The sequence below is a fragment of the Canis lupus genome, chromosome 27, assembly GCF_048164855.1.
Source record: "Canis lupus baileyi chromosome 27, mCanLup2.hap1, whole genome shotgun sequence".
Lineage (NCBI taxonomy): Eukaryota > Metazoa > Chordata > Mammalia > Carnivora > Canidae > Canis > Canis lupus.
This window is the reverse complement of record NC_132864.1, coordinates 35,889,809-35,904,292: the sequence shown is the minus strand read 5'-3', so window position 1 is coordinate 35,904,292 and position 14,484 is coordinate 35,889,809. Positions and strand designations below refer to the sequence as shown.

Here is a 14,484-nt window from a genome sequence, read left to right as displayed (position 1 = left end):
ATCCCACTTGGTCATGGCGAATAATCTTCTGAATGTATTGTTGGATCCTATTGGCTAGTATCTTATTGAGAATTTTTGCATCCGTTTTCATCAGGGATATTGGTCTGTAATTCTCCTTTTTGGTTGGGTCTTTCGTTCTGGAATTAAGGTGATGCTGGCCTCATAGAACGAATTTGGAAGTACTACATCTCTTTCTATCTTTCCAAACAGCTTTAGTAGAATAGGTATGGTTTCTTCTTTAAACATTTGATAGAATTCCCCGGGGAAGCCATCTGGCCCTGGACTTTTGTGTCTTGGGAGGTTTTTTGATGATTGCTTCAATTTCCTCCCTGGTTATTGGCTTGTCCATGTTTTCTATTTCTTCCGTTTCCAGTTTTGGTAGTTTTTGGTTTTCCAAAAATGTGTCCATTTCTTCTAGATTGCCTAATTTATTGGTGTATAGCTGCTCATAATAAGTTTTTAAGATCATTTGTATCTCGTTGGTGTTGGTAGTGATCTCTCCTTTCTCATTCATGATTTTATTAATTTGAGTCTTTTCTCTCTTTTTAATAAGGCTGGCTAATGGTTTATCTATCTTATTAATTCTTTCAAAGAACAAAAGCCTGGTTTTGTTGATCTGTTCCACAGTTCTTCTGGTCTCGATTTTATTGAGTTCTGCTGGAATCTTTATTAACTCTCTTCTTCTGCTGGGTGTAGGATCTATTTGCTGCTTTTTCTCCAGCTCCTTTAGGTGCAAGTTACGTTTTGTATTTGAGTTCTTTCCACTTTTTGAATGGATGCTTGTTTTGCGATGTATTTCCCCCTCAGGACTGCTTTTGCTGCATCCCACAGATTTTGAACGGTTGTATCTTCATTCTCATTAGTTTCCATGAATCTTTTTAATTCCTCCTTAATTTCCTGGTTGACCCTTTCATCTTTTAGCAGGATGGTCCTTAACCTCCACGTGTTTGAGGTCCTTCCAAACTTCTTGTTGTGATTTAGTTCTAATTTCAAGGCATTATGGCCTGAGAATATGCAGGGGACGATCTCAATATTTTGGTATCGTTTCAGACCTGATTTGTGACCCAGTATGTGGTCTATTCTCGAGAAAGTTCCATGTGCACTTGAGAAGAATGTGTATTCAGTTGCCTTTAGATATAAAGTTCTGTAGATATCTGTGAAATCCATCTGGTCCAGTGTATCATTTAAAGCTCTTCTTTCTTTGGAAATGTTGTCCTTAGAAGACCTATCAAGTGTAGAAAGCGCTAGATTGAAGTCACCTTGTATAAGTGTATTATTGTCTAAGTATGTCTTAACTTTGGTAATTAATTGATTGATATATTTGGCAGCTCCCTCATTCGGGGCATATATATTGAGGATTGTTAAGTCCTCTTGTTGGATAGATCCTTTAAGTATGATATAGTGTCCCTCTTCATCTCTCACTACAGTCTTTGGGATAAATTTTAGTTTATCTGATATAAGGATGGCTACCCCTGCTTTCTTTGGGGGACCATTTGAATGGTAAATGGCTCTCCAACCTTTGATTTTCAGGCTGTAGGTGTCCTTATGTCTAAAATGAGTCTCCTGAAAAAGTGAGAATAGAGCCACCCTAGGATGCAGCCATGGCACTACAGGGTATTTTCCCCAAAGACAGAAATTTAATGAAATGAAATGACCCCTGCACAGCAATGTTCACCCAGCAATGTCCACAATAGCCAAGCTATGGTTGGAATCAGGATGCCCTTCTACAGAAGAGTGATGAAGAAGTTGTTGAAGGAGCTTTGGTGTCCATTGAAAGAAGAATGGATAAAGAAGATGTGGTCTATGTATACAATGGAATATTCCTCAGCCATTAGAAACGACAAATACCCACCATTGGCTTCGACGTGGATGGAACTGGAGGATATTATGCTGAGTGAAATAAGTCAATTGGAGAAGGACAACCATTATATGATCTCATTCGTTTGGGGAATCTAAAAAATAGTGAGAGGGGAAAACATGGGAAAGGAGAAAAAATGTGTGGGATATATCAGGGAGGGAGACAGAACATGAGAGACTCCTAACTCTGGGAAACGAACTAGGGGTGGGGGAAGGGGAGGTGGACAGGGGGTGGAGGTGACTGGGTGATGAGCCCTGAGGGAGGCTCACTTGATGGGATGAGCACTGGGTGTTATTCCATATGTTGGCAAATTGAACACCAATAAAAATAAATAAAAAAGATGTCCATCGACAGAGGAACAGATAAAGAATATCTATGGAATATATAATCTATAAATAATGTTAATATATATTTATATTAATATATGTAATATATATCATGGAATATTACTTGGCCATCAGCAATGATGAATTCTCACCATTCGTATCAATGTGGTTAAAAATGGAGGGTATTAGGCTCAGTGAAATAAGTCAATCAGAGAAAGATGATTATCATATGTTTCAATCAAATAAGGAACTATAAGAAATGCAAGAAAAAAAAAGAAATGTAAGAGAACATAAGGTAAGGAGGGGTATGAGTGGGAGAAAAGAATCAGAGTAGAAGACAAAGCAAAAGAGTCTCTTAAATCTGGAAAACAAACTCTCTTGCTGATGGGGAGGTGGATGGGGGATGTGGTACAGCTTGAAGGAGGGCACGTGATGTGATGGGCCCTGGGTTTTGACTGCAAAGGGGCTTGGGAATTTATGGGTAATGATTCATCAGTCATATACCATGATTGTAGAGGTGATTACACTGCTATGTACTTTTTCTGAAACTCATACAACTGTTCGCTTAGGATAGATTTTACTGTATATACCTTATAGTCAATAAAAAAAATGGAATGAAAAGAATATGAAAGGAAAACAAGAAGAGAAAACTAAACAAAAACTTATGGTAGGCAAAGATTCCCAAGAGCATACTTTCACTTAGAGAGTACTGTGCAGGAAATCTAGATCTACAGGAAACATACGTCTGAGTAAAAGAAAAGATGAAGAAGCAGGCATGAGCAGAGAAGGACAGTGGCATGTCAGATTGTCCCAGCCAGGGCTGCAGTAGAACCTTTGGGAGCCCTGGTGCTGGGTGTATTCTCCAGAGTCGTACAGAATAGTGGGAAAAGGTCCTGCTTCTCTGCCACCTGCATGCGGGGGTCACCAGATACAGGCTGCAAACAAGAAGGGGGCATGTCCCTGCTGTGCCAGCTCTCTTCAGCAAAACTAATTCATGGAGCAGCAGTTTCCAACAACCCTCACCTCTGGGGTAATGAGGGCTCCAATCCTGTAAAGGTTAGGAATTCTGGTTTTCACCCATGACTTCTAGACAATGACACACTCAGTATCATTATTTTTCCTGTTGTGACCTTTGGAGAATCAAGTCAGGGAGGCAGACAGATGCACAAACATACATGCTCTAGGCCAGAAAAAAATGTGTGAATAGAATATATGCAAAGGGAACACACCGTATAGGACAATGAATTAAGCAGAATTCAGTAGGAGATGACTATTGGATAATATTCCAGACATCTCTAGAGAAAGAGATGAAAGTGAGAACTTTTGTTTATGAGTGAGAGCAGAGGGATGGGGGGAAGGACTAGGGAAGAAGGGTGGGAGATGCAGAATGAGGAGGTGGTGGTGGTGTTGGGAGAGTAGATCTCATGAACATACGCTCACTGTTGGCACAGCCTGCCTGGCCTCTCATGTCACAGTGTCCATGGCATCACCTCCATCTCTCCTCCTGACTATTCTTGTCACCTGTTTCAGGCGCTCCTTCTGTTAAATTATAAATAGCTCATGAAGCCCTTAAGATCCCTGAATGAGACAATGATGCTAAAGGACTTCCAATCTGGAGCACTCTGCTAAGGTCACAGGCTACACAAGAACTTTTGACATAAATTTTCATTCCTGGTCTCAGGATCTCCAGGCAACCTGTGAAGCCAACAGGCACCGAATGTCCAATCGGCAAGTGACACTCATTCTTGAAGTTGTTCATTATTTAATTTCACATCAGAAGAGCTGACCAGTGGTCTCTGACTGTGACCTTGATCATGTTATAAACTTGACGAACAGAAATGACCACTAATGGAATCCTCTGAACCCTTTCAACCAAGGCTTTGTACTTGTCATTCCCTCACAGGTTGGTTATCATCTAAGGACAACAGGGAATGCTCTTTATCTCCATCCCTTTTTCTTTCACTGTCATCACTTCTACAGTTTGTCCGTCTGTCCATTCAAACTATTAGGTTACTTTTGTTCCCCACATTATAAACACCAGTAGGCCCAGGTGAGCTGGGAAGTGGCATGATTCACACTACAGTTTTGAATATTATTTCCCTACGGTCCTCTTGATTGCCTTCCCTACCAATGGAAGTCGTGGAGAAAAATCCCACTAAAGTCACCTGTGGACAAACAGTGTATGTTCTCATTCATTTGAGGAATATAAATAATAGTGAAAGGGAATATAAGGGAAGAGAGAGGAAATGTGTGGGAATATCAGAAAGGGAGACAGAACATAAAGACTCCAACTCTGGAAAACGAACTAGGGGTGGTGGAAGGGCAGGAGGACGGGGGGTGGGGGTGAGTGGGTGATGGGCACTGAGGGGGACACTTGACGGGATGAGCACTGGGTGTTATTCTATATGTTGGTAAATTGAACACCAATAAAAAATTATTTTATTAAAAAATAAATAAAGTCACCTGTGGGAGGCAGTTTGCAAGCACTTGGTAGAGAATAATCTTTTATGGAGTGAGCAGGAGTTTCTCGGGATCCTTTGTGACTCCAGCCAACCACAAGCTAGAAAGAGACACTACAATTCTGAGACCTGCTGTTCACCTCTCCTTCCACTCCTCCTGCATCTCTGCCCACACTCTCTCTCGAGAAAAATTCTACCTTCACTCTTCCTACCTACTTGGGAGTTGTCCATTATGGGCTGCTTCTGGTTTTTCCATCTCTGAAATCCATCACTAGGGGTACCCAACATGAATTTCTGTGGTCCAACAGCAAAATCTCTCCCAACCCTGCCCAAGTCAGTGCCCAGGGAACAGGGTTACCTTCCTTGATACAACTGGACAACATTAACCCAAAAGCTTGGGTGTACATGAAAATGCTTGGTTTTTAAATGCTTAAATGATAGGGGAGATCTACATGCCCAGTAAACTTGCCCTTCCCCCAATCATACGATTAGAGGTGGATCACTCATTGGGTTGAGATTCAGGGGAGTTATTATATTTATCATTGCAATGCTCCCCCTTCCATTCTATTTGATGTGATCCCAGGGAGAACTTGGAGAAGTCCTGTAGGCATCATGTGGACCACTTCCTGGCACCAGAAGAGTCAACTATAGATGGAGAAACCCATGCAATGCTCCATGTTGGTATGCCGCAGACATCCTAACATACGCACTATGTTCCTAATCAGGTCCCAGCTTGGCACCCATGATGGACTCAAGGTTCTCGGTCCCATCTAACTCGGGGATCTAATGTTTCCTTTTGAATGTTCAACACTAGAAGGGGGCCTTTTATGCTTCATGATGAAGTGACAGTGAAGATATTCACTGAATAGACCTCCTCCATAAACACCACAACCCGGAGATCTATGTCCATTCCTTGAATAGGGACCCATCATGGATACACTGGGTCTCATGGCTCATGGGGTCATCCTAGGTCAGATATCCCATAGAATCAAATTCTTGACTGGGTAGTTCGGGTCTTTTCAAGAATTATGGAGAGGAAAGAGATTGCTCTCTGCCAAAATTACCTAAATTTTGACCTGCCTCTTGGAACACAGGTACAGCATGACAGAGTTTACAGGAAGCGTCATAGGTCTCAGGGCCCTGGAGATGGACAGGCGGCAGCTCCCCCTGAATCCCCACAGGGAAGAGAAGAGAGGTTTTGTGCTCACATCCCCATTTGTCTGTGTCACTGTGGCTACTGCTACCAGCGGGTGCACCACAGTAATAATCTGCCTCATCCTCAGACTGGATGTTGGAGATGGTTAAATAGCGGTCAGCCCCAGAGCTGGAGCCTGAGAAGCGACTGGGGATCCCGTCCCCCCTGCTGTGGCTTCCATCACTGTTAACCCTCATCAGATACCGAGGGGCCTTCCCTGGTTGTTGTTGTTCATACCAGTAAATATAGTAACTGCTGTGCTCACTGCTCAGAGTGCATGTGAGCTTGACCGAGGCTTCCAGGGAGGCAGATGCACTTGGAGGCTGGGTCAGCACGGGCAAAGCTTAGAAACCTGAAAATACAAAAGACAAGAATGATGTTGAATGTAGCAGACACTGGCCAGGGTTTCAGTGGTTCTGTGCTTGAAGGGAAAGTTCAGGGAGGGAGAATCCCAACCTGTAGAGAAAATGAAGGGCAGGAGGTAAAAGGGGACCCAGTCCATGGTGGGGAGAGCCTTCAAGGAGTTCTGCTCTGAGACTTCTCACCCGGGTCTTTACTCTCCAACACCCGTCTCATCCTCTTTGTGCATTTCAGAGAAGGAGGAGCATCAGATGCAAATCCATTCTCTGTTCTTCTGTCTGTCTGTCTAAATAAGCTCTTGTCTGAACCCTGTACCCAAGAGCCTCACGCTGGTAATTTCCAGAGGTCAGAAGAAGGACCAGGTGTGAGTTTCAAGAGTGGAGAGATGAATTTACATAACACAAGTATCTTTAGAGGAAGCAGCAGTCACACTCTTTGCACTTGAGTATAGATAAGGGGATTTGGACTGATTGGGGTCACAAACCAAGACCACAGTTCCCTCTGGTGTACCCTGGGAGAATGTCACCCCCTACATGTATTGGCAGTTCCTCATAATGACTCCTTTTGAGTCCCCAAGAGATGCTAGACCCCTGATGAGTGTTTATATGCTCCACCTCAATGAGGAATTAAAAAAAAACAGCTGCATGCTTCAGGCACAAATGTTCCACCAGTTTTTTAAATGAGGACGCTGTCATTGAGAGATAGAATGCTTTCTCAGCCTCACCGAGTGATGAGCAAGTGGTTTCCAATGCAGGACACAACCCAGAGCCTGAGTTGCCATCCGTCCTTACCCTGCCCTCTTCCCATGCTCCTTCTCCCCTTATCTCAACGTTTTTGGGACCCTCCAATCATAATCCTCTCTTCTGTCTTCCAGTGTCTGTCCTCCTTGAGTCTGTTTGGAAGGGTGCTGAGATCTTCATGGTGTTGGAGTTAGTGTGTCCCTGGGAAAAACAGCTTGTTGGCTGTGAGTCTATAGTGCAAGGACATTTACCCTAAAGAAACCTCATTCATTGAACCTGCACAGTCTAGTGTGCAGCTACATGGTGTAGATAGATGCTGAGAATGAGATGTGCCTAGTCCCAATACAAATGGACTGTAGTTATGAAGGATCCATAATATTTCATAGACTTAGTATAAAAATAATGTAAAATACATCAATGTTTTTACCTTTAATTCATATTGGATTATAGTTTCAAGAAATAGACCTAAACCAACTGTACTATGAATCAAAGGTATTCATTTTTTCTCTTTTTCACAATGTTGCTGTTAGAAATTTTTTCCCAATGTATTGTATTGAATTTAATTTCTTTTTTTAGAAAGATTTTATGTATTTATTCATGAGAAACACAGAGAAGGAGAAGGAGGGAGAGACACCGGCAGAGGTAGAAGCAGGCTCCATGTAAGTAGTCTGATGTGGGACTGGATCCCGGGTCTCCAGGATTATGCCCTGGGCGAGAGGCGGTGCTAAACTGCTGAGCCATCCAGGCTGCCCTGAATTTTATTTCTGATGGCCCAGCTGCTCTGCAAATCCCCAGTAGCAGTCACTTGCTTTTCGAAAAAAGTGAGAGAATCTTTTGGAGCATTCAAAATAGGCCATGTTGTAGCTTGAAAGCACAACGAGAGGGCACAATTTGGTGGTGAAGACCAGCGATTCTGGGGATCAGACTATCTTGAATTTCTGCTGGATTGGCCACTTTCTAGCTTTGACCTCAGGCAAGTTACACATCCTACATGCCTCAGCTTCTGCACCTGCAAATTGGGGTGATGATCAGAATGCTTATTCATAGAGTATTTGTGAATAAAGAATTCAATAAACGTAAAGTTCTTGGAATTGTGCTTCATATGTGTTAAGCACATAAAAAAGCTTTACTGCTTCTTCCCCTTTTTAAGTCCTTTATCCTTAAACATAAAGAATAGTCACTGGAGTTTAGAGGATGAGGGATAGTATGGAAACACTGTATGTCTTAGGCTTGAGACATTGAAAATTGCAGATTTCCTGAAAACTCAAAAATCTCTCTCACTCTCATTCTCTGGCTCTGTCTGTCTGTTCTCTACATCTCTCTCTCTCTCTCTCTCTCTCTTTCTCACACACACACACAGACAGACACACAAAGAAACACATTCATTTAGGGAGTATAAATAATAATGAAAGGGAATAAAGGGGAAAGGAGAAAAATAAGTGGGAAATACCAGAAAGGGAGACAGAACATGGAAGACTCCTAACTCTGGGAAATGAACTAGGGGTGGTGGAAGGGGAGGAGGTTGGGGGGGTGGTGACTGGGTGGGGGGCATTGAGTTGGGCACTTGACAGGATGAGCCCCTGGTGTCATTTTGTATGTTTGCAAATTGAACAACAATCAAAAATAAGTTTATTATAAAAAAAGAAACACATATACTACACCACAGGCCATGAGAGATACTTGCTTTGTCATAGGTCATAGGAGGCGCATCCTCTCAGGCTGCTGTCTTGCTTGCTGGGTCTTTGGGATGGGGACATTGTCCTTGTTCTTTATAAGAAACAAAGCCAACATGGGTGTCACAGCAGAGTTAGAGTAGAAAAATTTATGCTGGTCCACCCTGTGTGATATGTGTCTTTTTATCCGGGTCGTCTCACCAGAGTTGGCTCTACTTGTAACCTCCTAGTTCTAGGAAGGAGAACATAGTTTGTAGAAACTGCCACCCTAAATCCCAGGGGTTGACACTCAGTGTGGGTCCTCTGACTCGATCACTGAGAGCAGCATGGCTGGGTGGACAGGGGCAGGCTGATGGGCCTCAGGCTGGGGTTGTTGGCACTGAGGGAAGAGACCCTGAGACAGACAGACCAGGACACCTCTCACTGACCCCCTCTGGGGGCCAGAGAAGCACAAGATGCCTTAAACATGCTCTAGACATGCCATGCCCACAGCAGAGCTGAGGTGGGCTCAGGAGGACCTAAACCTGCAGATGGAAGAGAAACAGATCAGCTTCGTGTTCTGTGGGGACTCCATCACCAAGGAAGCTGGCACTGGACCCCACCTATGATGATTAAGAAATCCTTTTCTTACTCATAATCTGACTGGGAGAATGTGGAGGCCACCCTAGACACATTAGTCATTCGCTCACTGTAGAGAAAATCAGAGAGCAGTGATGGGCCTGGATAACAACATTGAGGAATGGTTTCTCTGCGGCTGTCAGTTATTCCCCACCTGAGCCTGGAGAAGTTTGTGGCACCCATTCACCTGCAGAATCCCCACGGGGAGGGAGAGCCCAACCATAGCAGAGACACTTGTGTATTGAATTATGTCCCCCCGCTCCCAGATTCAGATGTTTAAAACCCAAGCCCCAGTATCTCTCACTGGGACCTTCTTATTTTTTTTTAATTTATTTTTAATTGGTGTTCAATTTACTAACATACAGAATAACCCCCCGTGACCGTCACCCATTCACTCCCACCCCCGCCCTCCTCCCCTTCCACCACCCCTAGTTCGTTTCCCAGAGTTAGCAGTCTTTACGTTCTGTCTCCCTTTCTGATATTTCCCACACATTTCTTCCCCCTTCCCTTATATTCTCTTTCACTATTATTTATATTCCCCAAATGAATGAGAACATATAATGTTTGTCCTTCTCCGACTGGCTTACTTCACTCAGCATATTACCCTCCAGTTCCATCCACGTTGAAGCAAATGGTGGGTATTTGTCATTTCTAATAGCTGAGTAATATTCCATTGTATACATAAACCACATCTTCTTTATCCATTCATCTTTCGTTGGACACCGAGGCTCCTTCCACAGTTTGGCTATCGTGGCCATTGCTGCTAGAAACATCGGGGTGCAGGTGTCCCGGCGTTTCATTGCATTTGTATCTTTGGGGTAAATCCCCAACAGTGCAATTGCTGGGTCGTAGGGCAGGTCTATTTTTAACTGTTTGAGGAACCTCCACACAGTTTTCCAGAGTGGCTGCACCAGTTCACATTCCCACCAACAGTGTATGAGGGTTCCCTTTTCTCCGCATCCTCTCCAACATTTGTGGTTTCCTGCCTTGTTAATTTTCCCCATTCTCACTGGTGTGAGGTGGTATCTCATTGTGGTTTTGATTTGTATTTCCCTGATGGCAAGTGATGCAGAGCATTTTCTCATGTGCATGTTGGCCATGTCTATGTCTTCCTCTGTGAGATTTCTGTTGATGTCTTTTGCCCATTTCTTCATTGGATTCTTTGTTTCTTTGGTGTTGAGTTTGATAAGTTCTTTATAGATCTTGGAAACTAGCCCTTTATCTGATATGTCATTTGCAAATATCTTCTCCCATTCTGTAGGTTGTCTTTTAGTTGTGTTGACTGTATCCTTTGCTGTGCAAAAGCTTCTTATCTTGATGAAGTCCCAATAGTTCATTTTTGCTTTTGTTTCTTTTGCCTTCGTGGATGTATCTTGCAAGAAGATACTGTGGCCGAGTTCAAAAAGGGTGTTGCCTGTGTTCTTCTTTAGGATTTTGATGGAATCTGGTCTCACATTTAGATCTTTCATCCATTTTGAGTTTATCTTTGTGTATGGTGCAAGAGAGTGGTCTAGTTTCATTCTTCTGCATGTGGATGTCTAATTTTCCCAGCACCATTTATTGAAGAGACTGTCTTTCTTCCAATGGATAGTCTTTCCTCCTTTATTGAATATTAGTTGCCTATAAAGTTCAGGGTCCACTTCTGGATTCTCTATTCTGTTCCACTGATCTATATGTCTGTTTTTGTGCCAGTACCACACTGTCTTGATGACCACAGCATTGTAGTACAACCTGAAATCTGGCATTGTGATGCCCCCAGCTATGGTTTTCTTTTTTAGAATTCCCCTGGCTATTCGGGGTCTTTTCTGATTCCACACAAATCTTAAAATAATTTGTTCTAAGTCTCTGAAGAAAGTCCATGGTATTTTGATAGGGATTGCATTAAACGTGTATATTGCCCTGGGTAACATTGACATTTTCACAATATTAATTCTGCCAATCCATGAGCATGGAATATTTTTCCATCTCTTTGTGTCTTCCTCAATTTCTTTCAGAAGTGTTCTATAGTTTTGAGGGTATAGATCCTTTACATCTTTGGTTAGGTTTATTCCTCGGTATCTTATGCTTTTGGGTGCAATTGTAAATGGGATTGACTCCTTAATTTCTCTTTCTTCAGTCTCATTGTTATTGTATAGAAATGCCACTGACTTCTGGGCATTGATTTTGTATCCTGCCACGCTACCGAATTGCTGTATGAGTTCTAGCAATCTTGGGGTGGAGACTTTTGGGTTTTCTATGTAGAGTATCATGTCATCGGCGAAGAGGGAGAGTTTGACTTCTTCTTTGCCAATTTGAATGCCTTTAATGTCTTTTTGTTGTCTGATTGCTGAGGCTAGGACTTCCAGTACTATGTTGAACAGCAGTGGTGAGAGTGGACATCCCTGTCTTGTTCCTGATCTTAGGGGAAAGGCTCCCAGTGCTTCCCCATTGAGAATGATATTTGCTGTGGGCTTTTCATAGATGGCTTTTAAGATGTCGAGGAATGTTCCCTCTATCCCTACACTCTGAAGAGTTTTGATCAGGAATGGATGCTGTATTTTGTCAAATGCTTTCTCTGCATCCAATGAGAGGATCATATGGTTCTTGGTTTTTCTCTTGCTGATATGATGAATCACATTGATTGTTTTACAGGTGTTGAACCAGCCTTGTGTCCCAGGGATAAATCCTACTTGGTCATGGTGAATAATTTTTTTAATGTACCGTTGGATCCTATTGGCCAGTATCTTGTTGAGAATTTTTGCATCCATGTTCATCAGGGATATTGGTCTGTAATTCTCCTTTTTGGTGGGGTCTTTGTCTGGTTTGGGAATTAAGGTGATGCTGGCCTCATAGAACGAATTTGGAAGTACTCCATCTCTATCTTTCCAAACAGCTTTAGGAGAATAGGTATGGTTTCTTCTTTAAACGTTTGATAAAATTCCCCTGGGAAGCCATCTGGCCCTGGACTCTTGTGTCTTGGGAGGTTTTTGATGACTGCTTCAATTTCCTCCCTGGTTATTGGTCTGTTCAGTTTTTCTATTTCTTCCTCTTCCAGTTTTGGTAGTTTGTGGCTTTCCAGGAATGCGTCCATTTTTTCTAGATTGCCTAATTTATTGGCGTATAACTGTTCATAATAGGTTTTTAAAATCGTTTGTATTTCCTTGGTGTTGGTAGTGATCTCTCCTTTCTCATTCATGATTTTATTAATTTGAGTCTTCTCTCTCTTCTTTTTCATAAGGCTGGCTAATGGTTTATCTATCTTATTAATTCTTTCAAAGAACCAACTCCTGGTTTTGTTGATCTGTTCCACAGTTCTTCTGGTCTCGATTTCGTTGAGTTCTGCTCGAATCTTTATTAACTCCCTTCTTCTCTTGGGTGTAGGATCTATTTGCTGTTTTTTCTCTAGCTCCTTTTTGTGTAAGGTTAGCTTCTGTATTTGAGTTCTTTCCAGGTTTTGAATGGATGCTTGTATTGCGATGTATTTCCCCCTTAGGACTGCTTTTGCAGCATCCCAAAGATTTTGAACGGTTGTATCTTCATTCTCATTAGTTTCCATGAATCTTTTTAATTCTTCCTTAATTTCCTGGTTGACCCTTTTATCTTTTAGCAGGATGGTCCTTAACCTCACGTGTTTGAGGTCCTTCCAAACTTCTTGTTGTGATTTAGTTCTAATTTCAAGGCATTATGGTCTGAGAATATGCAGGGGACAATCCCAATCTTTTGGTATCGGTTCAGACCCGATTTGTGACCCAATATGTGGTCTATTCTGGAGAAAGTTCCATGTGCGCTTGAGAAGAATGTGTATTCAGTTGAGTTTGGATGTAAAGTTCTGTAGATATCTGTGAAATCCATCTGGTCCAGTGTATCATTTAAAGCTCTCGTTTCTTTGGAGATGTTGTGCTTAGAAGACCTATCGAGTATAGAAAGAGCTAGATTGAAGTCACCAAGTATAAGTGTATTATTATCTAAGTATTTCTTCACTTTGGTTAATAATTGATTGATATATTTGGCAGCTCCCACATTCGGGGCATATATATTGAGGATTGTTAAGTCCTCTTGTTGAATAGATCCTTTAAGTATGATATAGTGTCCCTCTTCATCTCTCACTACAGTCTTTGGGGTAAATTTTAGTTTATCTGATATAAGGATGGCTACCCCTGCTTTCTTTTGAGGACCATTTGAACGATAAATGGTTCTCCAACCTTTTATTTTCAGGCTGTAGGTGTCCTTCTGTCTAAAATGAGTCTCTTGTAGACAGCAAATAGATGGGTCCTGCTTTTTTATCCAGTCTGAAACCTTGCGCCTTTTGATGGGGTCATTAAGCCCGTTCACATTCAGAGTTACTATTGAGAGATATGAGTTTAGTGTCATCATGATATCTATTCAGTCCTTGTTTTTGTGGACTGTTCCACTGAACTTCTTCTTAAAGGGGAATTTTAAGATTCCCCCTTAAAATTTCTTGCAGAGCTGGTTTGGAGGTCACATATTCTTTTAGTTGCTGCCTGACTTGGAAGCTCTTTATCTCTCCTTCCATTTTGAATGAGAGCCTTGCTGGATAAAGTATTCTTGGTTGCATGTTCTTCTCCTTTAGGACCCTGAATATATCCTGCCAGCCCTTTTTTGCCTGCCAGGTCTCTGTGGAGATTTCTGCTGTTACCCTAATACTCCTCCCCATAAAAGTCAGGGATTTCTTGTCTCTTGCTGCTTTAAGGATCTTCTCTTTATCTTTGGAATTTGCAAGCTTCACTATTAAATGTCGAGGTGTTGAACGGTTTTTATTGATTTTAGGGGGGGATCTCTCTATTTCCTGGATCTGAATGCCTGTTTCCCTTCCCAGATTCGGAAAGTTTTCAGCTAGAATTTGTTCAAATACATATTCTGGCCCTCTGTCCCTTTCGGCGCCCTCGGGAACACCAATTAAACGTAGGTTTTTCTTTCTCAGGCTGTCGTTTATTTCCCTTAATCTATCTTCATGGTCTTTTAATTGTTTGTCTCTTTTTTCCTCAGTTTCCCTCTTTGCTATCAACTTGTCTTCTATGTCACTCACTCGTTCTTCCACCTCGTTAACCCTCGTCGTTAGGACTTCTAGTTTGGATTGCATCTCATTCAATTGATTTTTAATTTCTGCCTGATTAGCTCTAAATTCTGCAGTCATGAAGTCTCTTGAGTCCTTTATACTTTTTTCTAGAGCCACCAGTAGCTGTATAATAGTGCTTCTGAATTGGCTTTCTGACATTGAATTGTAATCCAGATTTTGTAACTCTGTGGGAGAGAGG

General features: G+C 42.1%; 1 protein-coding gene and 1 gene segment (V, D, J or C); both read right to left on the bottom strand.

The window, feature by feature from the left end:
- The window catches only part of LOC140619639 (immunoglobulin lambda variable 4-3-like), a 75,594-nt gene extending 69,239 nt beyond the window's left edge, over positions 1–6,355 (bottom strand). The window contains 1 exon segment of the V gene segment in view: positions 6,295–6,355. Within this exon segment, the coding sequence occupies positions 6,295–6,340 (46 nt within the window).
- Positions 1–14,484, bottom strand: part of LOC140619641 (immunoglobulin lambda-1 light chain-like) — a 222,599-nt gene that overhangs the window by 60,136 nt on the left and 147,979 nt on the right. The gene's annotated exons all lie outside the window — the stretch shown is intronic.